Consider the following 23,884-nt stretch of genomic DNA (forward strand, 5'->3'; position numbering starts at 1 on the left):
GGGCCTGTCTCAGGAGCAGATTTTATTTTCCCCCTACAGACAGTGGGGACCCACTGAGCGGTTGAAACAGAAAAGTGATGGGATGAGGGTGGGTTGGGGAAGGATCACCCACGCAGGGGTGTGGAGGGTGGGGTGGACGTGGGGATTCTGGAGGCTTCCACAAGTCCCTGCTGAAGGGCTTTCGCTCACACCTGTGGACACAGTCCGTGTCCCTCGCGGCACTGCAGCCCTGCCCAGGCTCTAGGAGACTCCTTTCCTGCCCTCTGTCCCGGGGACCTTCTCACTGCACAGCCAGCTTGGTCCTCACGGCTCTCCTGGCTCAGCCCTCCCCTCCCCTGCTCAGTACCCTATCCCCTGTGTGCTTGCAGTGGCTTTATAGTTAACACGGCTGCCTGGCTCGGTCATCTCACTCCCCTCATGGCCTCTGGACAGGGTTTCCTGGGAAAAGGGATGCTGAAGACTGCCTGGAGGAGGTGGCAGAGGGCCAGGACCGTACCTTGCAACTCTCCCTCGCCTGGGGAGGGGAGGGGCAAGCTCTTAATGTCCTCATCAACATCTGCCCAGTCTGCCAGCGTCAGGCACGGAGACACTGGGGGAGGCCCCTTGGTGGGGACTCTCCAGTCTGGACTCGGAGGCAATGGCTCATCAGGTGTTTGTGCATCACGGGAGCCCCAGAGGGTGAGAAGGAGCCTACGGAGCCGCCTCCAGGCCAGGTGAGGAGCTCTGAGCACCTGCTGCTCATCTGAGAGCCACGACGGCGATCCTGCCTGGCGCGCGGCAGGTCTCGTGCCGCAGCTGACGCCCAGGCCACAGGTCATGACAGCCCGCGTGCAAGCCGTGCCTCCATCTACACACGGCCTGGCCGACTGGCAGACCGGCCACCGAAGCTGCCCGTGGTTTCCATGCCGTCATGAGCCTGCGTTCCACGAGTAGTAACCTGGAGATCCCGCTGCACGAGGACGAGATACCGTGGGCCCGTGAGACGAGACCTCTGCACGAGTACCGCTGACTCTTGGCCGCACAACCATCCGAGGCCAGGGGCGCTCAGAGCCTCCGCCTGTCCCCTGGGGTTCGAGACCAGCTCTGTCTGCCGCTAGGGGGAGCCACAGCAGCGAGGAGCCGCGAGATTGGGCTCCCAATCCAGCCAGCAGTAATTAAAAGCTGACAAGAAAGGTGGTTCGCAGCTAAGTCTCTCGTGCTCTGAAAAGGAGCAAGGCAGTCGTTCCCAGATTCCCTTCAGTCTTGTGACGCGACACACAGGCTCAAAGCCACCCGATGGCACCTGAAACAACCCAACGACTGCAGTGTGGGACCGTCTGTTTTCCCTCTTCAGCAAAAGGTGTCCTGTTTCAGTCAAAGGCCCCACACGGGGCACTGCTGACCTGACCTCTCGTGGGCGCTTCCCACCGGGCCCAGGAGAAAGTCCTGACTCCCTCTTTTGGAGACAGAACCTTGCCAGTCCTTCTTTTTCCCAGAGGGACAACTGCGGTGCCTGGACAGCCAGGTGGGCCTGGGACTCTGGCTGCCGTGGGTACAGTGAGGACAAGCTGCTGGGGTGTCAGGGCTCCCAGAGATCACCCCGCCCGGACCCAGTCCAGGTGACTCCCAGGGTGCAGCCAAGGGCAGGGCCGCTCCAGGGAGGGAGGGGGGCGGCGAGGGGGAGAAAGGTCTGCCGAGGGAGGGTGAGCTCCGTGACTCCTCGGGGCACTTTTATATATCCGTTTGGAATGTGACACACGTTCTGCAAAAACCCGGCAGAATTTGTCAAAATGATGGCAAAGTTCCTAAGAATGGCTGAGAAGTTCTGTAGGACAAAAAACAGGACGAGCGCCACTAAACAGGAAGAACGCGTAATAAAGGGGGGGCGGGCGAGGGGACGGCGGCACCAGGGCATCGGGAGGAGAGGTCACGCGGAGATGGTGGGATCGGAGCGACGTCTCCGAAAACCGACCACTGAGAAGCTCACTTTGACCAGGCACCACGGCCGATTCTGGAGGCGTCAGGGGGCGTCTGGGAAAAATGAAACCGTGAAAATCTGGAAGACAGTCTAGCTACACGCGGGGCTCCTGGATGCAAGCGGTGGTCCAGCGCGTCCAGGGGCCTGACACACAACTGGAACACAGGGAAATCAGCAACGAACAACAGAAAAGGGAAAGCGTGGGCCACCAGCAGGGTGGAACGTGACATCCCTAATGTAAACGGAGCCCTCACACATCAGCCCGAGAACAGGAAGCCGGTGCGAAACGGCACCGCCTACAGTCACGGGCAGTTAATGGCAGAGCAGTGACTTACAGGCCTGAGGACTGAACAACAGTGACATAGATTTTCTCCTAACAGACGAGGCAGGACCTAAATGTGGACGCAGAGAGGCCACGAGACCCACATCCTGGTCGCCACTAAGCGGGGTGTCAGTGTGTTTAGGTTCCTCCAAGCAAAAATCGCTCATGTCCTTTGAGCCAGGGGTTCTGCTTCTAGCGTTTTCCCCCAAGGAGAGAACCAGAGAGGTTTTAAAAGACTGGCAGCAGTGTTCACAGAGGGTTTGTTTGAGACCGTGAGGTCCCGCACCCAGCGCCCCATGCCAGCATCCCCCGTCGGCAGAACAGCAGGAAGAACCCGAGAGGTTGTTTGCGAAGGTCCCCTGCCAGCTGGACCCGGCCCGGGCCTGCCCCATCGGTACCACCGGCCTCGTTCAGGGGAGGCGTCACCCATGCAGCAGTGAGCCCCGCTTGCCCGCTCCCCCAAACCCCTCGCACAAACACACCATTCACCAGATCCACGCGTGACCTGGCCAAAACCACGAGTCCCAGCTCCTTCGAACCAGCTTGCAGCCCCCAAGCCTCTCCTGTGTGGAAATTCTGGAGTCCCCGCTGCTTCCGGCCCCAGGAGGGGGCTACCGATGCAATCCCAGACCCGGTCTGGAGCCACCCCTTCCAGACCCCGATGCAAAGGGCAAGATCTGGAGAAGCCTCGGGAGGCTGGGAGGGGGCTGGGCCCAGAGACCCTGCGACATCGGCTGGACCGGGGGGGCAGAGAGGACAAGTGCAACTCCGAGCGTCTGAGGGCTCAGCGGGCGTGGAGGGGTCTCCTAGCCTGTCCCGAGCGGGAGCACGTGTGGGCTCCATTCAGCCTCCGTGGATGGGCGGGCGGCACACATAGGTTAATTCGCGCACGTCCGCAGGAAGGTGCCGGGGCGCTCACGCAGGGAAGGAGACGGAGCAGCCAGACTTGGGAGCGCATGTGGCCTCTGTGCCGGGGCACCGGGACACAGGGGCTGCACGGGCCCGGTGGCCCCGACCCGACGGGGACGGCTCTGCCTCGGGCCTTCGGTGTGCCGGGCCCGTCTGCAAGTCCACGGGGATGGGGAGGCTGGGAAAACCAGTGCTGGGCCCTCCACAGTTGAGGCAACGGAACAGGAGGCCCAAGAGGAGACTTGAAGGTTCGGATGAATGTCCCAGCTGGGCCCCCGCTGAGCTAGTGCCAATAGCCCAGCTGTGTCGCAGAGCAGCCCCCACCCCCAGGCACCACCCGGGCCTTCCCTTTCATCTCTTGTCCCCCAGCAGCGGGAGGGCCTTGGGAGCGGGCGGTGCTTCGGGCACTGGGGTCATCCCATTTCACAGGATGGAAAACAGAGACCGGAGTAGTAACCACCCAAGGACCTGCCTCGCGTGCTCCCCCACACGCGTGCCCTCCTGCTCTTCTCTGTGACACAGGGCAGCTCCCGAAGGCCAGAGAGGCTGCTCAAAGCTCTGCAGGGTTTCGACTTTGCTCTTGGACCCTGGCAGAGAAGCGTCTGTCCAGGGCCAGTGACACCGTGGTCAGGCCAGGGGAGGGTCCTGGGCCTGGTGGCTGGACCCCTCCTGAGCCCGATGCCCATATGCAAAAGAGGCGGGTGGCTTTCCCCCTGCAGGACGCCGTGGGGCCTGAGCTCCCGAGCCCACCCTGCCCAGAAGCCCTCGGAAGCAGTGACCCGCCAACATCTCTGCACGGCGATCTCTGCGATGGCAGCTTTTCATGGCAGGAAGTGAAAGGTGAGGCTGACCTTGTGCTTCCTCCCCCGGAGCAGGGCTGCTTCCCCGAGAGGCTCCTGCACACGCACCCCTCCCCTCCACGGCAGCCCGCCTCGCCCCAGGCGCCCAGGGCTCTCCTCCTCCTGCGTGTCTGGTGATGGCTGGAGCCCCGATGGGGCCATCCGACCGCACACCCGGGTCACAGTGTCCGCCCGGCCTCTGTGGCCTCTGCAGCGTGCCCCGTGGTCCTGGAGCCAGACCGCAGTCTCCGGGCCCACGGCCAGGCTCTGAGCATCAGGTGTGTCCGGGCCGTCAGCTCAGGCCCAGGCCGAGCACTTGGCTGTCTCAGTCACTTTCTGGGCCAGAACTGCTCCCGGCCGACATCTCCCCGTCAGGGTCCCACTGGGTGTTCTCTCCTCTGCCATGACCAGCTCGGTGCTCTAGATGGGCTCGCGTGAGTTTGGAGAGGGACTGCGTTCTGTCTTTAAAACTGGGCGGAGGGGCGCCTGGGTGGCTCAGTCGGTTGAGCATCTGACTTCGACTCAGGTCATGATCTCGGGGTTCGTGGGTTCAACCCCGTGTCGGACTCTGTGCTGACAGCTCGGAGCCTGGAGCCTGCTTGGGATTCTGTGTCCCCTTTATTTCTGCTCTCCCACCCCCCCTTGCGCTCTGTCTCTCTGTCTCTCAAAAATAAACATTAAGAACAAAACGAAACTGGGCCGAGGCTCAGAGGGGAGGCAGAGCTAGAGGCGGTCAGGAGCGGCTCACCTTGCCCCACCCCTGAAGGGCAGGTGGAACGACAGCTGTCCATGCGTCCCTGGACCAGGGCGCCAGGCCAGGAACCTCTCGTTCTTCAGTCTCACCGGATCTTCACCATGACCCTGTGACAGAGGCCTCAGGAAATCTAACCCCAATCCACAGGGGCTCTCGCAACACCCCCTGCCTCCCAAATAAGGCGGCTCGGTTAGAGCCCGCCAGCGGCAGGGACGGGCTGCAGCAGACAACAGCAGAGCTGAGCGGGGGCTGCTGGGCTGGCGGGTCGGGGCAGGTGCCGATGGGCTGAGGGGTCCCCAGACTGTGAGAACGAGTGCCGTCATCCCCCTTTCCTGGCTGCAGGAGCGGGAGGGTCCTCTGCTTCCACGACCCCCACCATCACAGGGGGAGCAGGTGCTCCGGCCCCACGGGTCAACCCCAAGCGTTCATGATGGGATCACTTCTTGATCAGAGTGGAAGGGGATCTGAATGGAAAGCCCTGGGCTTGGTTTGGGGCCAGTCAGGTCTGCTCTGCTGAGTTTTGTGAGAAGCCCTCATGGTGTCGGGGCTCCTGGGCTTCTGTCCTCCCTGAACGAACAGCGGCCGCGGGGCAAACGGGAGCTGGGGCTTCCCAGGGGAAGCCTCCCTCTGGGACCTCCACGCGTGTCCCTGACCCGGGGTCTCCGCCCTCTGGGGCTCCACCTGCTGTCATTTGTCTCTGGTGTCCGTGCCTCTGACCTGGGCTGCTGGTTCCCACCGCCCCCCCTGCCCGCCCACAGTGCTCTAGAGTACTGCTGTGTTCCAGGCAGTGTCCTGAGGACGTTGGGGTGAATCGGACGGGTTCTCCGCTCCGTGGGGTGCACAAACACAACGCAGATGGGAAGTGCAGGGGGCTGTGTGTGCAGCATGTTCTGGGACAGGGTGGGGAACACGGGGTCTGCCCGCAGAGACGGGGAGGCAGCTACTCCCCCGAGGTGCAAGCCCCGAGCCCGGGCTGTAGGAAGGCTGGGGTCTTCCCGGGGACGGGAGGCGAGAGCAGGGATTGTGGGAGGCAGGGCTGGTGTTCGCTCCAGGGGAGAGTGGCCTGGGAGGCCTGGAAATACAGGCAGGGGCTCATGTGCCCGGCCCTGGCCCAGGGCAGGAGGGCAGCCTGATCCCGCAAGTGGGGGCCCATCCTTGAGTGCCACGTGTCTCGGAGGCCAGGATGTGGGCTCCTTTCCGGAACCGAGGACACGGGAGAGGGGCCTGGAGATTCTACTAGGGACGACGGGAACAGCAGCCATGCCACGGCATCCCCAGACGGGGCTCTGCACCTCTCCCAGGGAGAGTTCTGGCCGCTTGGCAAACTCTGCCACCAGTGCTATGCACCCTGCTAGAGTGAGCACCCATTCCCCTGGGGATCCTCCCTCCCCTTCGGTCCCTGTGCTTCGGGTACAGATGACATCGCCTGCTTTGCGGACCTCAGGCCATTGGCCACAGCGTCTGGTATGCAGATGGGTCATAAAGGCAGGCTCGGGAGAGCCAGTGGGTTTCCCCTGTGGGCGCTGTTGAAGGCAAACTCCCTTCCTGCTCCCTGGAGCTGCAGGGCCACTGAGATGAGAAGCCTGCCCAAGACAGGAGCAAACAGGAGAGTGGCACCAACAGGGGACAGCATTCCAGCTTGTTAGGATGCTGGATCCAGCCATGCCTGAACCCGTATCCGGGCTCTTCAGCTGTTTTCTGTTACGTGAGTTAATAAATGATTCTTTCAGCTTAAGCCTGTATGCCTTGGGTTTTTATCTCCTGCAAACTGGAGTCCCTGCTGATGTATTATCTTTATCGATTTGTAGTGCCCAGACTCAGAAATCAATCTCAATGAGAAATTTCCTCAAAATCACCTTGTCTCCGTGAAATGAAACAGACTTGAATATTATACATTTGGGCTAGACTGAGACCTTTTGACTCAAAACATTGCTTTGCAGATGAGGCCCGGCAAGTCGAGTGTCTGACCCAGGGTCTCAATCATCTGTTCACAAATACTGACCGGCCCTGTCCGTCACATTTCGCACATTCAACCTGTGGGCGGGACAGATGAGTCAGGGGCAGAACCAGCATGAGGACCCAAGTCGCCTTAGTCTTAGCTCACAGTGTTCCCCTCTGCTCCGTGATACCTCAAGGCTGGGCCCAGAGTGGTTAAGTGACTTGCCCGTGGTCACACAGCCAGGTACAAGGGATGGACTCCCCTGCGGCCCCAGGGCAGCTAACATGAGCACCGAGAAGCCTGCTTCCCTGTCTTCTCCCCCGAAATACCAAACGCCCTCCCATTTCACCACCTGGGGTTGTGGTCCTGCTCCTTCCCGAGTCCCGAACCTTAGGGCCCAAACCCTGGTCAGTGCCCGTCTCCCTCCGACACAGGCAGGCAAGTCTCACCCTTTCTCCTCCGGGGTGCACGGCACCCCCTCTCCTGGTGTCTGCCCGCCCTCTCTGCCTCTGTGTTGTGTCCTCGGGAGGCTGGAACCCACATTATGGTGGAAGCAGCAAACACACAACCTCCCTCCCTGCCGTCACCCATCCGAGGTCGCGCGGGGAGAGCAGACCTGTGGGGCCACGTGCCTGGGGGTTTTCACGTGTGGCTCCGAGGGGAATCCCCTGGCGCAGAGCCTGGACCTTGGCACTTAGGGGGCTCGTCTGGTCCCTATCCCCGCTGTCTGCCCGGGGGAGGGAAGGGGTGGCCTCCCAGCACCCTGGCTGCCCGCTTCCCAAGGGTTCGCTCCTGCACCCTGCCTCGCTGCCCTCCCCTCCCCTGTGTCAGGAAGAGTGCTCCGTGGAGAAGCATGGCCACCGCACGAGGGTGCCTCGGGCAGCAAAGGTACGGGGGTCACGGCAGTCAGGGGCAGATGCCGCCGTCACTCGTCGCTTTGCTTCAGGATGAGGCATCACGGATTAGCCCTGCCCCCCACTTACTCCCGCCCGCCCTGAGACACGAATTCCATCCGCTTCATGGCAGCTGATGTGGGCACCTCCCGGTGCCAGGAGTCCCTGAAGTTGCTCTCCTGCCTCATCCTCATGGGAGTTTGGGGGCCTCTGTTTGCAGGACAGTAAAGGCGTTCAGGTCCCCTTTGGTCCTAAGCTCAGGACGAGGAGCATCTTGAGACAGTTGGTCGTGGTCCCGTGAAGAGGAAGCCAGGCCAGTCCCATCTGACAAGGGAAGGCAGAGGTATTCGCCGAGCGCCCAAGGCCCCGGGCACAGAGGGAGAAACGTGGAACTCTTTCTGCGGGGGGTGTCGGAGAGCTTTCTGGAGAAGAAGCCGCTGGAGCAGGGTCCTGGGCGGCAGGGGGAGGAATCCAGGGCTCCGGGGGAGCAGTGCTGCACACACTGCATACAAGTCCGCTTGGGGACTTTAAAGCCCTTCTTGGTACGTCCTGCACGTGCCCTTGGCAAGAGAGCTGGCTCTCCAGAGCGTGTGCGTGGGGCCAGATGGCCCTGGAGCCCGGGCTCGGTGGCTAGAGCCTCCCTTTCCTGGGGGCGACAGGTCCAGGAGGCTGAGGCCGGGCGAGGTGGGGAGACAGCATGGGGCGTGGGTGCGTGAGGGGCGAGGCGGGTGGCAGGACTGGCCTGGAGGGAAGAGCCGGGGCGGGGACCCTTCCCGGAGAGGGGAGCAAGACAAGGGGCCCGGGCCCCGCCCGCGGCCTCCTGCCCACCGGAGCCCGGTGTCAGCTCAGCGCCGCTGGAAAATCCCCGTGCGCCATTATTCACAGCGGCTCTTCTCCCAAAACCCAAACGGCGGCGACAACCCAAGTGTGCGTCAGCGGATGCAGAGAGAAAACGTGTGTGCGCACAGCGGGATACTCCACAGCCACGAGAAGGAACGAGGTGCCGAGATGTGCTACGAAACTCGAAAACGCATTCAGTGTAAGAAGCCAGGCACAGGAGCACAAACATCGTGGGATTGATTCCACTCGTATCAGACACTCCGAACGGGCGAGACAGGCTTCAGTGGGGGTGGTGGCGGGGGGGGGGGGGTTGGACAGAGGAGAGGGGAGGGACCGCCGGATGGCGAGGGCTCGGCTCTGGGAACACGGGGCTCTGCACATGGCCGGCGGTGAGGGCGGCCCAGCATCGTGAACATGCCCCAGGCCGCTGAGCGGCTGGGACGGCGGAGTTTACGTCGTGTACAGCTGACCATGGCCCAAGACAAGCCGACGGGCCACCACGGCATAGAGCGCGGAGCTGGGCTTCCGGCCCGTGGTGACGCGGCCGGCCGACACGGCTCCCGGCGCCCACCTGCCTCCCTCCCTGGCCGCAGCCCTTTCCCTGAACGTCCGCCCTGGTCTCTGGGTTTAAGGCTCTGCCTCTAGTGACCCCCGGCCTCGGGTGCAGTTAGAGCCAACGAGGGGGAGGGAGACAAGGGGCCCCGGCCCCGCCTGAGCAGTTCAGGCACCACCGATCCCAGCTGGCTGGCCGTGCTCTCCCTCTACCCACCCGCCTTGGTGACCCACGTGGTCCCAGGTGCCAGAATAGGACTGGAGCCCCACGCTTACAGGCGGCGGGTGCCTCGTCCCCTCCCTGCCCGTGCTCCTGCCTGGCCTCCATGTGCTCCTGGGAGGCCAGGGGCGTCTGCCCCGAATTCCGACTGCCCAGCCCCCACACCGTCGGCTCTGAGGAGCCCGTGGGGACAGATGTGAAGAGAGGCCAATGGAACCTGTGCTTCAAGCATCTCTTTCCCTCATCCCTTGCTTGGCCTTTCCAGAAAAAGCCTGCCAAGTTAGGCCCCCGGCGCTGCCATCTGCCATCTGCCATCTGGTTTATGACTGTAACCTCTCCGAATTTCGAAAGGTCACCTGACGCGTTTCTGTGGGCGGGCCCAGTGGCCGGACCTCCCTCTCCGAGCCTGGGGCTCTGTGCTCAGGGGAGTTCTGGTGGTTCCCGGCCCAGAGCACGGCCCGCTCACTGCCCCCACAGATCCGAGCCGGGTTCCCCCAGCAGAGGAGGAGGAGAGCGGGCAAGGGCCCTCGGGCCGGAGGGGAGGCAGGGGACGGAAGCCCGAGCCGATCTCAACGCAACACGATGCCTCTACAGAAGGGACAGCCCTTGAAACAAACTCAGGATCCACGTCTTATCTAAAAGGGGTACAAGCAACGATCCGGGTGGCTTTCCGAGGCCTGAGATGGGGCCATTGGCAAGAGGTCGGGCTGAGGCCCAGCCAGGGACCGAGGGCGACAGAGTACAAGCATCCCCTGCAGATGCCAAGGTCCCCACACGCCCGGATGCCCATGTAGGCCGCAGCCTGTCTCCCCTGGAGCACGTCCTGGTGAGCGGGAGGGCTCCAGATGCCAAACAAACCGTCGGGCCTGGAAGCAAGACTGGGAAGCATCACCCCGGCCGTCGGGACTTTCCAGCCCTCGGCAGATCCCGACTTGCCCAGCGGTGACCTGGAAACCTCCCGTCCGCCAGCATCACGCTTGGCGCCCGAGAGCGCCAGGCCAGGCCTCTCGGAGCTCAGGGGCGCTGGGAACTTACCGGCCTCGCCGACAAAGACCTCGACGGGCGCGCTGGCCGGGCTCTCGCCGATGATGTTGTAGGCCGTCAGGACGACCTCATAGCGCCGGTATTTCTTCAGATCTACGGGTCAAAGGAGACAGCGGTCAGCTCGCCCGGGCCCGGGCCCATCTCCCCACCTGAGAACCACACCAAGGGGGCGGTGCCACCCGGGAGCCGCAGGGGCACGTCACGAGCGTTTCCTTCCTCTTCCTTCCCTGGCCCAGGACTAAAGGTCACCCTGTGCAGCAGCAGAGACCCGTCCCACTTGCACTCAGGGTAAAGGCAGCAGCAAGGCCCCCTTCGGAGGAAAGAATCGAGGTGACAGAGTGTGACGTGGGCTTTGCCGCTGGGTCCAGAATCTCTCTGTAAAAACTGACGGAGTGAGACCCTGGCGGTCAAAAAGGAAGTACATCGGCCTCGGAGTCTTTAACAACCACATCCTGGGAAGAGAAGGGTGTGCGAAGCCACGTATATAGGATTACACAGGGCACGCGGCCAAAGCAGCCGACCTTTGAGGCAGAACATTCTGGAAGGTTCTCCCGCTGGTGGATCTTGTTTCGTCACAGCCTGGCTTTCCTGAAGCCCAACGTGCGGGTCTGACCCCCTGAGTGAGTGGTGACTTGCGCCAGGCTTCACATCGTGCCTCCTAGCGAGCCGCCGGTCAGCAGAGGTTCGGAGCCTCAGGATGCCGAGTTCCTTCCACCCCAGCCTCACAGAGGTGCCCACCCGGCCCAGCAGGGGCCTCTCCCCCACCCTCAGCCTTGCCGAAGCCCTGATGCCTCAGAACCCACCGCCGTAGCTTGTTAGTCTCCACCCCGGGACCGTGGGGCTCTTCAGTGTTACCTGAGACAAGCCAGGGCGTATATGGACGGGGTGTAGTGGGGCCCCTCTCTTGCTTCAGAACCCAGACTGAAAAGGCCGGAGCGAGGTCCGGCCGGGAAGCCTCATCTCTGGAACCCGGGCCCCATCTAACCCTCTGAGCTGATCCTCAGCCTGGGACGTATTACATGCACACGGGGAGCCAGGCAGTAGATGGGGACGCGGGGCAGATGACAGACGATGGGGCGTGTTTGGGGTGCAGTGTGGAGGAGGAGAAAATGGCTCGCCCGAGGCCTGCCCGGGCACTACTGGGATGCGACGGGATGGCACTGGTAAGCCCTGGGAGAGCGCCCCCCTTGTACCCACATTCCAGTCCAGGGAGGCTCCCTGCACGGAAAGGGGTCCCATCGGGGGCCCCCTCGGCCCCACATTTGGACCGTGAGACCCTCTGAGGACCAGGAACACAAGGACAAGTGACGTGGTGCCACCAAAGGGAAGGGGCGATGGACGGACGGATGGCCGACATGGGCTGAGTGCACGCGGTGGGGCGCTGCTCAGCCTTGGGGAAGGAACAGTGTCTCGAGCAGGCTCCCGCAGGGACCGAGCTCCAAGGGGAAGAGGACAAGGGCTGTGTGGTTTCGCTCGTATGTGTCCCCGAGGGCTCAGATGCAGGGACAGAAAGTGGAAGGTGGGCGCCAGGGGCCGGGTGGGGGGACGGATGTCCAGTGGGGACAGGGTCTCACTGTGGGAGAGAAAGGAGCTCTGGAGGCTGGCGGTGACGGGCGCACGGTGCTGGGAGCAAGCTTACGGCTCCTGAGCCTCACATTTCCCAACCGCTAAGACGGTAAATTTTATGGATATTTTACCACAGTCAAAAAAAGAGGAACAAGAAAAGGCCACAGGGAGCCAGACGGGAGATCTCGCTCAACCCGACTTTCCTTTCTGTCCCAAAGTCAAAGACCCGCTGTCAGGAAAACCCCTTCCCAGCCTCGGTTTCTAGAAGTTTCCTCTCCTGTCTCCCTGATGGTTTTGGTGTGTTGAGAACAGCGTTTGAGAGGGGAAATTCCAGAAATTAGAGCCGTTAATCCAAGCTGCTTTTCACTGGGTCCACCGAGAGGCCAACTGGCGCTGGCCCCGGCCTGCCCCGCGGTCACAGCCCCTCCTGCTGAAGGCGGCGCGCACTTACGTGTTAATTCATACGTCGTTAAAGTGGAGTTGCTGTTCACGGTCTTGAAGCTGCTTTGGGCTATTAGGGGCGAGCAAGGCAGAAAGGCAGTTAGCACGCGGGGAGCGGTTATCGCAAACGATGGGCCGCGGAGACGGAGGGGACGGCGCCTCGCTCGGCAGCCGCTGTGCCTCCCACGCTGCCCGTCCAAGGGCCACAGAGACCACTCTGCCGTCTGAGCACTTCCTCGGGGCTCACCAGGGGAGGGGGCCGGGGGGGGGGGTGGCGGCCTGCACTTCTTTCTTCCTGCGACAGCCAGGCGCCCGGCCCGTGACAGGTGGGGCCTGCACTTACCCTCTGATTAAACGCATCGGATTAGAATCTGCCACAACAGCACAAACAACACTAGAGGAGACGGGAGACGGGAGACAGGCTTCTCCCAGGGTGCCGACTCTTCCAGACGCCCTGCGGCAGGTACGGCTGTCGGCCTGCCTGCGCTCAGGTAAGAGCCCTGCTCTGATGCGGGCCGGCAAGCCACAAACCAAGAGCACAAACCAAGGACCCAACCACATCCTGGCTCCTTTTATTTGGTTGCTTCGAATCTGCTACAAAGCCCGGGGGGGACGCTGTCTGGCCATCAGCAGGGAACACCTGTGGGGTGGGGGCGGGGTGGCCAAGAGCCTGGGCAACAAATGCCACTGCTTCCTGTCAGCACCACGCCTGGGGCGGGCAGCCTCGAGCCGCTGTGGGTCCGAGGCCCTGCGACCCCTTGGTGGTCGGTGGCAGACAGCGGGCATGGGGTCCCCGAGCGCATGCTCTGCAGCCACAAGGAGGTTGAGGGGCCAGAAGTACCTTCTGGGACACCATCTGGGGGACACCTTCTGACCCCCTTCTGAGAGAGGAGGATGGGAGAGAGCAGCGGCCTTTCCAGAAGTTCCAGAAGCTGCCTCTGCCGCTGTTGCATCCAAGTCCTAGCCCAAGCCAGGGGTACCGGGAGCAGGGGTGAGCAGGCGGATGGGCCCCGGGAGAGAGGAGGCGCCACTCCACGCGAGGGCTATGTGTGCACCGAGGCCGGGGAGCCCCCCGACTGGACCCCATCGGGCAGCGGCCAGCGGCGCGATACCCCCGGAGGGCCCGGCCGGTCTCCTCCCTCCCGGCCACACCCCACCAGCCTGACGAAACCAGGGGCTTGGGTGAGGCCGTCCAGGAGCCCCTCAGCTCTTCCCGCCTCCTGACCATTTAGCTTTGCAGGGGCCCTTGTGAGTCACGCCTTCCCTGGCGTGAAATCCGTCTCCGGGGCAACCTATCTCCCGGGACTCCTGCTCCGCAAAGCCTCCCCGGTTACCCTCCCCGTGGAGTTTTCCACCGGCCAACACCTCTCTGCATGCTGGGGCTGCTGCAGGGACCCGTCCGCCCCAGTGGCTGCGTTCACCGGAGGCAAGCGGCATCTCCCCTGGCCCTTCAGGGCATTTCCCACCATGCCTTGCATGCAGAAACATGCACACTGGTCACCCGGGGCCCTCGCTGCCCGCCTGGGAGCGCGCGGCGGTGCCTCCTCCGGGAAGGGGAAAGCGTCTCACCTGTGAGCTCGGCCCGTAGAGCCGAGGGCGTTTTGAGCATCTTGGAGGCCGTGGCCGAGGAGGCCTCAGACTCCAGCTCCCGGTAGTAGATCCGGTATCCCTGGAGAAGGCCGTTCAGGCTCTCGTCTCTCGGAGGCTGCGAATACATCACGGTCAGCCCACCGCAGGGGTCTGGCGACCTCTGCTTCAAGTTGAGTCAGCCAACAGCACTGGGCCGGCGGCGGGGGGGGGGGGGGGGGGCATCACTGATTCAAACGGGCGGCTCTTGGTTATTTACGAACGAAAGGGCCAGTGCCACATTCACGCAGAGGAGCACAGGGCACCCTGAGGCAGAGGGCCAGGCTGTGGAGCCTTCTCTGAGGGCCCAGGTTTTCTGGTGCTGGTGTGTGGGCACCGGGCCTCGTGACCCACGTGCAGCCTGTAGGAGCCCCCGTGGGCAGGGGACCACGCCCAGGTCGCAGAGGGGCGAGGGAGCTGCCCGTTGCCTGGTGAACCCGGGACTCACGAGAACTATGCATGCAGCCCGGCTCTGCCTCACCCACGGGCTGACCCCACCCTGTCCCTGACGGCCACCCGGGCTTGTGGCAGCCTCACTGCCCCCCACCACAGGCTGCTCTGCATGCCAGGTCAGCCCCACTCTGCCCTGACTCAGACCTAAGCTGGAGCCCCTGGGCGTCCCCCCCCAGCGTCTGCTGTCATGTGACGGGCCCAGGGTAGGCTGGGTGCCCATCGCCCTTCAGACACCCCGTGGAATAGGAATGGTGGTAAGACAGGCCCTGGGCTCAGAATTTCACCCGTACTGGGATCCGCTTCTCAGCCAAGGCCCAGCCCACATTCTCCCTCCTGTCAATTTCTGTCGACTAACGAGTATGGGGACGGCTGTAGCAGCCATCGTGCCGGCCAGGGGGCCAGGGGCTCTGGTTCTGGTGTTTCCTCTGGGATAGTCAGCAGATAAGGACAAGAACCACCCAGGCCGTGGCCAGACAGACGGACAAAGGGCACCCCAGGACCCCTGGCTGCAGGGTCACGAAGTCTGTCTGGGGACAGGGACACAGGGCGATTCCCCGTGACCCCTACACAGGCACTGTCTATAAGATGTCACCAGCGCCTCAGGAAACACTGTCCTGGTCCCAGAGTAGAGGCCACAGCTTTGTTGTAAGAAAAGCCCATTGTTGTGGTGGGTTGAACTGTGTCCCCCAGAAAGACACATTGGTATCCTGACCTCCATTACCTGTGGATGCCGCTTTCTTTGGAAATAGGGTCTCTGAAGATGGTGAAGGTAAGAGGAGGTCATATTGCAGCAGGGAGGGCCCCAATCCAATGACTGGTTTCTTTTTTGGAGGGCAGTTTGGCTTTATTTATCAAAGTTTTCAATGCACGTGCTTTTTAATCCAGTGATTACTCTCTTAGAAATCTACCCTACATAAATGTTTGCAGATATGTAGTCCTGAGTCCTACAGATACAAGCTAAGGGTACCAGTCCCCCCAAACCCCAAAACAAAGTATCTCTGGGTCTTTTCAGTGACACCCAAAGACAACAAGACGACCTTCAAGCCTGAAGGTCACTGGCAGCAAAACTGCTTGCAGATGTAATCGTGCACTTTGGACTGATGAACAGGTATTACGATGGTTAATTCACACAGGGAGCCTGAGCGTTCAACATCATCTACTCAGTGAAGTTGAAGACAAAGCATATTTTAGGAAGCAATTTAGAATCCAGCAATCATTTGACAAATACTGAGACGACACAAAGGTCCTTACAAGAGGAGAGAAATTTGGACACACAGGGAGAGCCTCGTGTGTGCAAGGAAGCAGAGACTGGAGTAGTGTGCTGTGATATTGTGACCCTCAAGAAAAATATTTGTTCCTTCAGAAGGACAAAATCTGCTTCTCATATACATGTCTTTGTCCAGAGCGACAGAGGTGTCTTTTGTCATGTGAATGAGGCGACACTTGGACCTCACCCAGGGAAGTGTGATCAGAGGGTGGGAACTTTCCGGGGGGAGCAGAGGGGACCTTTCCCCCCGACTTCTGGGGAAGGGAGAGGGACCGGAGGTTCAATCAGTCGCCAATGGCGACTATGTGACGAAGCCTCCATAAAACCCTAGAAGATGGGGTTCGGAGAGCTCCTGAGTCAGTAAACATGCTAAGATTTGGGGAGAGGGGAGCACGTGGAGAGAGCCTGGGAGCTCCGTGCCCTCCCCCACACCTGGCCCTTGGCACCTCTCCCACCTGGCTGTTCCTGAGCTCTACCCTTTCACAATAAACTGGCAGCTCGTAAGGAAAATGCTTCTCTGAGTTCTGGGAGCTGCTCTAGTCAAACCTGAGGAGAGGGCTGTGGGAACCTGACTGAAAGCCGACCGGTCAGAAGCACAGACGATCACCTGGCACTCGTGACTGGCCTCGGAAGTGGGGGACAGCCTTGTGCGACCGAGCCCTTATCTCGTGGGACCCGATGCTCTCTCCAGGTAGAATCAAGTTCAATTCCAGACACCCTGCCGGTGTTGGAGAATTGCTTGATGACGTGGGGAAGCCTCCACACACGCTTCGGAACTGGATCCAGGAACGCGTTGGTGCGTCTACAAGCTAAGGACCGCCAGAGGTGTCGGCAGCAACCGGAAGCCAGGAAGGAAGCTGACGCCTTGGCTTTGGCCCTCTGGCCTTCAGAACCGTGTGAGAATTCGTTTCTGTCATTCGAAGCACGCGGGGTGAAGTAACATGTTGCCGCAGCCACAGGACATTAGCACATCCTTGCCCCCGAACTCTCTCAATGCAATTCTTACTGTCTGAACCCAGGGACCAGAGGGATTCGGATGCTCTGATAATCCTGTTCCATTTCAACCCTTGCTACCCACAACCCAAAGAAACCAGGCAGATTTGGAAGATGCAGTATCCTGTTGTCCAGACTCTCCAACGGCATAGCTCACAAGCTCACGTAACTCATAATGATGTAGCTAGCCACGGCATACACGCAGGCCTGTACCAGAGGGACACGGCGTGCCCGGTATATTCAGGATGTTTTTGAACACGAGAAAAGCTCGCGTTAATTCACATGCAGGCTGCCTCCCTCACAGCCCCAGTGTGACAGTGACAGCTGACAGCTGCAGGGGTAATCTGACCTCTGACCTCCGCAGGAAGGCTGCAAAGGCCCCAGGACCTGACTGTGCAGGTGCACAGGCCAGAGGCACAATTGCTTGAGGGTAATTCGCTTTTCGTGGAGAGAGAAGCCGGGGTTTAGGGAGACTGGCTTTCACTTGCCACAACTATCAACGAGCAGGAAGTTGGGAGTTCGGGAAAATAAGTGTCCTCCCTGGGGACCAAATGGGGTTCTCCAACAGGCAGCAAATACCCCGCCCACCGCATCTGTGTCCACACACATCCTGGGCTGGAGGGAGGAGGGGAAGGGCCGAGGCCACCCATCCTGGGCGCACGAGCATTTCTAGCCGAGGAGGAGAGGGTGGTCTCCAGGTGCGAGGAGAGGGACCCAAGCCCACGTCCCACGGGCACAGCTGCTACCCGCGACCGGGCAGGACCCACGTGTGGCAACAGACTCACTGGCGGCTGCTCCCGAAATGCCCTGGCGCGGCCCTCCCTGCAGGAGCCATCTGGGCTTGGGGAGGGGACAGGTGACCATGCAGCCCGGAGGGTGGCCTCCTTAAGGCTGCAACAGGTCCTGGCCCCACAAAGGGCAGGCTCCATGGAGACTCCGGGGTCTGCCGCACGGGATGCTGAAATGGGTTTAACCACATTTTCTATTCCTGGAGTCTGGAGTAAACCCATCTGTCATTTGTGAAAGAGGCCTCTACGACTCTGGACGTCCTGGGAGGCATCCGTAGGGCAGCTCCATGGGACACACAGAAGGTTCCAGAAGCCATGGGCTGAGTTCAGGCTCTGGAATGGAGTCTTGGCTCCTAGCAGTGTGGGCCTGGGCCGGTTGCTCAACCTCCCAGGCTCAGTCCCGTATCCCTAGCAGGTGGAAGCCTGGCTAGACGGTGCGTGGAGCCTCCTGTGACTCTGACCAGAAGGTTCCCTTTCAGCCACAGACCTGCTTTTCCAGCCCTCGGCCCTGACCACACCGCGCCCATAGTTTGCGATTCCACGCGGACTGGAGGCAAGGCCACGTCTGCGTCTTTTCCTTTCTATTTCCCCGCTGCACCTGTGGCAGGCTATGGTCACAGCAGGTGCTCGCTCCGTGCCTGTGGGAGTGAGCCGGGTTTGCTGACGTCCCAGATGACCCCATCGATGGTTAGTTTCATCCTGGACTGGCCGCCTGTCTGGGAGATGCTTGGGCCCAGGAGGCCCTAGGAAACCTGGTTCCGACACGCCTCCCTTTGAAGCCTGGCGCTGAGTGCCGGTGGCTGTCACACCTCTGAGCCTTTGCTCTGTCTGTGCGTGATGCCCGGATGCCCATCCCTCTGCCTTCTACCTGGGGTGGGGGCAGGGAGCGTTCATCCTGCAAGACACAGCCAGAAGCCCCCTCCCGGCCCCCCTGACGAGGGCTGACTGCCCCCCTCCACGTCTTCCCATGAATGCGTCATAGGGCTCAGCCCGGTAAACAGAAGGTCCTCGAGGTCTTGACTCGGTCTTGTCTTGTCCACCCCTGAGTGCTCAGCACCCTATGCAGGAACCGGTCCTCTGCAGGTGATGGAGAAAAGGAACAGAGCCAAGATACGTCCTGAGGAGGCCCCACTACCCGCTGTCCAGGCGGGCTCACCGTCCTCTTAGGAAGGCACCTGTTCCAGCACGGAGTCCACCCTGTGCTGAGTCCAACGTGCACGATATGATCTATCGCCTAAGAGGGTGTTTTTCTGCTCAAAAATGGCCTCAACCTCCACTCAGAGAAGTCTGCGGCCACACAAAGCCAACCGCATTTGAGTGACAGACTGCAGGAGCCCCCGGAAGTTTCAGAACAGCCAGCCTAAGTGCTGCGACCGATTCAGAAGCGTGTCTATTATGAGCTGCACTCGGTGTGGACACAATACCATCGCTGTCTAGAATAGACGCTCAAATCCTTAGATTTCAAACAGCACTGGACCCCATGAAAGGCAGAGATCGATTATCCTACCAGGAAAAATCAAACCTGACAGATTCGACACAGGGGCCACTCAAGTGGGTCAGCAGCCTTGAAATTACAGGCGGCGTTCGCATTTTTAAACAAATTACTGGGGGAAAAAAAGGGTTTACAGGTGAAACGTTTCATTTGGAATGCAAATCTATATTTAAACGGAGTCTCTTTGTTCTGTTCGCTCTAATTTAGTAAATTACTCATAATTTTAATTATACTTCAATTGCCTGGCAGTTGACAGGCATTTATTTCTACAATACATCGTATTGACCACCTCCTGCTCTGGGCTTCTGGCAATTAGTTTGTTCCACTGGGCTCTGAACAGGGACAGCCGATGGCCACACATGCCAAGTTCCTTTGGTGCAGCTACCCACCATCCACGGAGCCGTCCAACCGCAACCGAGGGGCACGGAGCCCCGCGCGCTCGGGGGTGGGGTGGGGGGCAGGACGGGGGGCCAACAGCCGCTGTGTAGAGGTGAGGGTGCACCCCAAGCCTCAGCACAGCCTCGATCGTAAAGGAGCCCACCTAGCGCCTGGCAAGCCAAATGGCGCGTCTACAAAGAACAAGCTCATTTTCTGGTAGAATTTAGCACAGTAGACAAGACCGATCTTTTGGCTGACTGAGTTACTGGAGAGTAGCAAACAGAAGCTCCCGGGACCTTGCGTTGCCATTCTGAACGTCTCCCCCCCACCCACCAAAGGCCCTGCTGCAGCCAGATGTGTGGACACCTAACGGGGCTCGCATCAGAGACCTCGGAGGTCACCTTTTACCTCCCGGTGTTACAGAGGAGGGGCCTGGAGCCAGAGACGCCTGTCGGGGTCACGGCGGTCCCCCCCGCGAACTGGGGTCTGCAGACCAGAGTCCTTTGTCACTTAGCCGGGGCTCCGTGATGCGGTCCACGGAAGCAGCTTCCCAGAGGCAGGCCCTCCGGTGAGGCCGGAAACTACAGAATGCCACAGCGGCCAATTTCCACTTTCACCGGATGACGTCTGGAACTATCTCCTGATCACCTTTAAGGGTTCCCTCACCCCTGGGAGGTGTCACTTAGCAGCAGAGAGTGAAGAAGGGCCCACAGCCGCTCTGTCAATCCCTGGAGACGACCGCGTGCTTACTGGAACCCAGGCTACGGAAGTCCGGCTCTCGTCCGGGGAGAGAGGCTTGCCAAGTTCCGCCTGCATGGGTCTCCCGGCTGTACTCCTCAGTCGTGGCCAACGTGCACGTGGGTGGTGCCGAGTGGCCGCATGTGGGGAGGCAGCGGGAACCTTCGGCGGTCAGGAGCCACCACCCGAGAGTTCGGGAAGTCCCTCGCGGCTGGCGCCCACCCCCGACCCTGGTGTTCCAGGGCCTCCCGACTCGGTGCCTCTCTCCCTCTTGCTCCTTGCTGGGCTCCAGCGTGCCCCGTCCTAGCTGCTGGAGGCTGTCCACTTAGGACAGGTTCCCCGAAGGTCACCTCTGCATTTCCCCTCTCCCTCCCCACCCCTGCCCTTCATCTCCACCCTTTCCAAAGGAATCCCTTCCAGCCCTCCCTTCGTGCCAGCCTCTGCCCCCAGCAAGGCGCGACCTCTCTCTCTCTCTCCAGGGCCACACCCAGGCCATGGCCTCCTCTCGGTTCTGGCGTCACCTGGGTGCCTTCACCTCCAGACCCTCACACCAGCCCCTCTCCTCCTGCCGGCACTCTCCCGGACAGTCCCCTCGAGGAAGAAGCCCACGCCGCACAGACCCCCTCTGCGGACCACCGGTCAGAGGCAGACCTCACCTCACTGCGCCCACGAACACAGACCAGGGCACCGGGCCCCACCTCCCTACCCCACGACCCTTGGCTCCAGGCACTGCCCTCCCCCTCCTCAGGACGGCCGCCCCATTCTGGCCTCAGGAACCTCCTCATTGGCCAGAGCTCCCACGATGTGCTCACCTCTGCCCTGGGCCCCTGCCCGGCCCGGCTCCAGCCTGGCTCGTGAACCCGACCCCCTGCCTGGCTGAGCCCTCTCCCTCAGACCTGGTCGGTTCCTCGGCACTTTCCCCTCTGTTATTTTTGTTCTCGATGCACGGTGTTGTTAGCAAAAGCACCGAAATTTTCCAATTTGGCAAAGAGAGGGCACAGTGTCCTTTCTATGTCCTAATACAGCGCTGTTTAGCGGCCCAAGATTATTTGAGTATGTAGGATAGCGTGCCTTCATTTGACTCACTGTTCTCTGAAGATTCAGACCTGGGAGTGGGGAGGACTCCCTGCGGGTATCTTGTCTGGTTGCAAATGATTCTTGTAGAAAAGACACCTCCACAGGCTATGGTTTCACTGCCCTGTAGGACGCCACCCAGTTCTGTACGTGCCATGGAGGCCTCGCTGGGCCACCCTTCTCCAGATGCCTGGAACATTCCGCCCTGACGCTGGGCACCAGCCCTGCAGTCCTGCTGGCCCTCCCCGGTGAGCTGCGTTCAAGCTCATTCCCACACGCGTGGCCATCAGGGAGCCCCGTGCACTGCGGCCCCGTCTGCACGCCAACCAGGCTGTTTCCTCTGACCGGCGACCCTGACGAGGGGCCCGGCCTCCGACAGTGGCGTAGGAAACACCCTGTGATTCCCTGGCCCTTACCCGCCACTGGATCAGGACGGAGGAGGTCGTGTGCGGCGTCACCGAGACCGAACTGGGAGGCTCTCCTGGAACTGGAATCCAAGAAAGAAGAAAGCCAGGGTTAGCTGGTCCGGGCTGTACTTGGCCGCCGTCCTGGAGCCAGCCCTCTCCTGGTGCTGGCGAGGACGCAGGGCCGGGGCCTGGCCGGGGCTTGGGAAGCGGGCCAGCCAGCAGCCCCACCTCCCTCCCTTCCCTGTGGATGCCCTTCCCCACCCAACTGCAAACGGGAAAGAAGGGACGGGAGAGTGCCCTGCCCTTACCCCCCAGGCGGACCCACACAGAGACGCAGGGCGCGTGAGGCTCTCTTCCCTGGGAACCCTGCCCGGGGAGCCTTCCTGCTGGTTCCACATCTTCTCAGGGGCCTGCACCACCTCCCTCGGGGAGAGCCATCAATTTTTTGAGGTGCGTAGGTCAGAGTGGCTCTGAACAGGACAAAAGATCGGGCCAGGCCAGAGTGCTCCCGCGCTCACGCACGGATGTGACTATCACCGAGGGGTGTGACTGCTAGTGGCTGAGGGTCGTCTGCCCGTGGACGTGGCCCTACACGCTGGGAACTAAAACCCTGCAGCTGTCCGCCAGGTCCACCGCTGTGAGATCCTGAGGCCGTGCGTTAAGTGTTCACGAATGGTCAGTGACTGGAATGATTTAGGCTGTTCTCCCCACCCCGTCCCACGTGACTAGCCAAATCTTCGTCCCCGGGTCACCTGCTCTGTGAGCCTGCTCTGCACCTGCCAGCGCGCCCAGCCCCTGGGACATCAGCCACACCTCCAGCCCCCCATCCTGCCTTCTGGGGAGCTCTCTCCACCCTGCTCTCTGGCCTCTTGCTGGTCTGTCTTAAGTCGGTGGTGACCCTCATCCAGCTTTCTGGATCACACCCGATTACAATTTCGGGGGGGGGGGAGGGGGGCTCAACAGCCCAACCACCATAGTAAGAAAACGTTTCTCAGCAAACCATCCACACGTTGAAAACCCCCGCCCCTGGCCCAGGGCTCCCAAGCCCTGGAGTCTGCGAGTCTCAGCAGATCTGTGGTTCTGGAGACAATACAGTGCAAACACAATGCGAACCAACTGCAAAGAGAAAACTGCAAATCTCAGAAGAGGAAGACAACAGGACAGGTGCCTCCAAAGAAATGATTTAAATATCAAAAGATTAAGACAGGCCTTCGGGAGCCTGGAAGAGGCCCCTGAATGTTTTTTTCTTTTCAAAACAGGCCAGTTCTGACGGAGCCCCGTAAGGGAGGCCGCGGGGTCCTGCTCACTGGCTTGCAATTTCCTGAGACCCCCTACAAAATCAGCTTGCTCTATTTGCTTCTTTTTGCCAAGAATTAATGCTTTGTCTCAAATAGCACCTGAGTTGTGTAAAACTAAGATTAAAATAGGAGCCAGAGAGATGACCAGCTTTTTGAGGGGCCTGTTCAGGCCGTGGGCCCCCTGGGCGTGCTTCCGGAAGGGTCCCGGAACCTCTCTGCCGGTCCTCCAGGGCACCGAGGCCGCATGCTGGTGAAGCTAAGCTCCCAGGCTATAAAAGAGGAAGACAGAAACTCTGGGAAGGAACCCAGCGCTGCTGCTGGGCGAGCGGAGGGCTCGGGCTTGCGGCCTGGGACGAGGGCTGCAGCACTGAAACCGGGCCTGATTGCGGGGGCGGCGCCCCCGGCGGGACCTACACCGATGTCGCGGCTCTGGCCCGGGCCCGGCGGGATCCGCACATAAAATCACACCAGGTCTTCGGCCCCGCTCCTCCGAGGTGGGAGGGAGCGGGTCAAGACCGCCTGGAGCTTTTAGGGGACCTCGCCTCCATCGCTTACCGGTGGGCTTTCGCCAAATGGCAAGAGTGGGGAGTGGTTTGTGGATGAGAAAAACATGGGGACACCTCCGAAAACCCAGCCGAAAACCCAGCCGCCCTTCGACATTTATTTTTAATGACTCCATAAATTATTCAATTCCTGGGTTGCTGATGGGTCGAAGAGGTTTGGAAGCCAATCAAAGAAACCCCCGTTCCATCTGGAAGCCCTTGAAGTCGGCTTCACGGCCACAGGCTGTACGGAGAGCTGGGAGCCGCGTGTTGCTGACTGAATTCTGCTCGCGCCACCGCCCTCCCTCCCGCGGGTGACCCCTTCCTGGCTCCAGATGAAAGCGGGGCCACTCTCTGCAAGCCCGTGTCTTGGTGCCCACAGGTGGCAGCCGGGAAGGCGCCAGCGTCCGCACCCGCCGGGGGCCCAGCCGGCTCACCGTCTTGCAGCGTGGTGACGGCGTCCGTCTCCGCACTGAAGTCACTGTCCCCGATGTCGTTGGTGGCTTTCAGGCGCAGCTTGTAGGAGGTGAAGGGCCTCAGCCTGAAACACGG

At 61.1% G+C, this 23,884-nt stretch overlaps 1 protein-coding gene across 1 annotated transcript in view; it reads right to left on the bottom strand.

Annotated features, from left to right (window-relative positions):
• The window catches only part of SDK1 (sidekick cell adhesion molecule 1), a 526,124-nt gene that overhangs the window by 51,803 nt on the left and 450,437 nt on the right, over window positions 1-23,884 (bottom strand). Inside the window, 5 exon segments of the mRNA XM_049639338.1 lie at window positions 10,261-10,362; window positions 12,287-12,346; window positions 13,846-13,981; window positions 21,502-21,572; window positions 23,770-23,873. Of these exon segments, the coding sequence (XP_049495295.1) occupies window positions 10,261-10,362; window positions 12,287-12,346; window positions 13,846-13,981; window positions 21,502-21,572; window positions 23,770-23,873 (473 nt within the window).

Source organism: Panthera uncia, chromosome E3 (genome assembly GCF_023721935.1).
Source record: "Panthera uncia isolate 11264 chromosome E3, Puncia_PCG_1.0, whole genome shotgun sequence".
Taxonomy (NCBI): domain Eukaryota; kingdom Metazoa; phylum Chordata; class Mammalia; order Carnivora; family Felidae; genus Panthera; species Panthera uncia.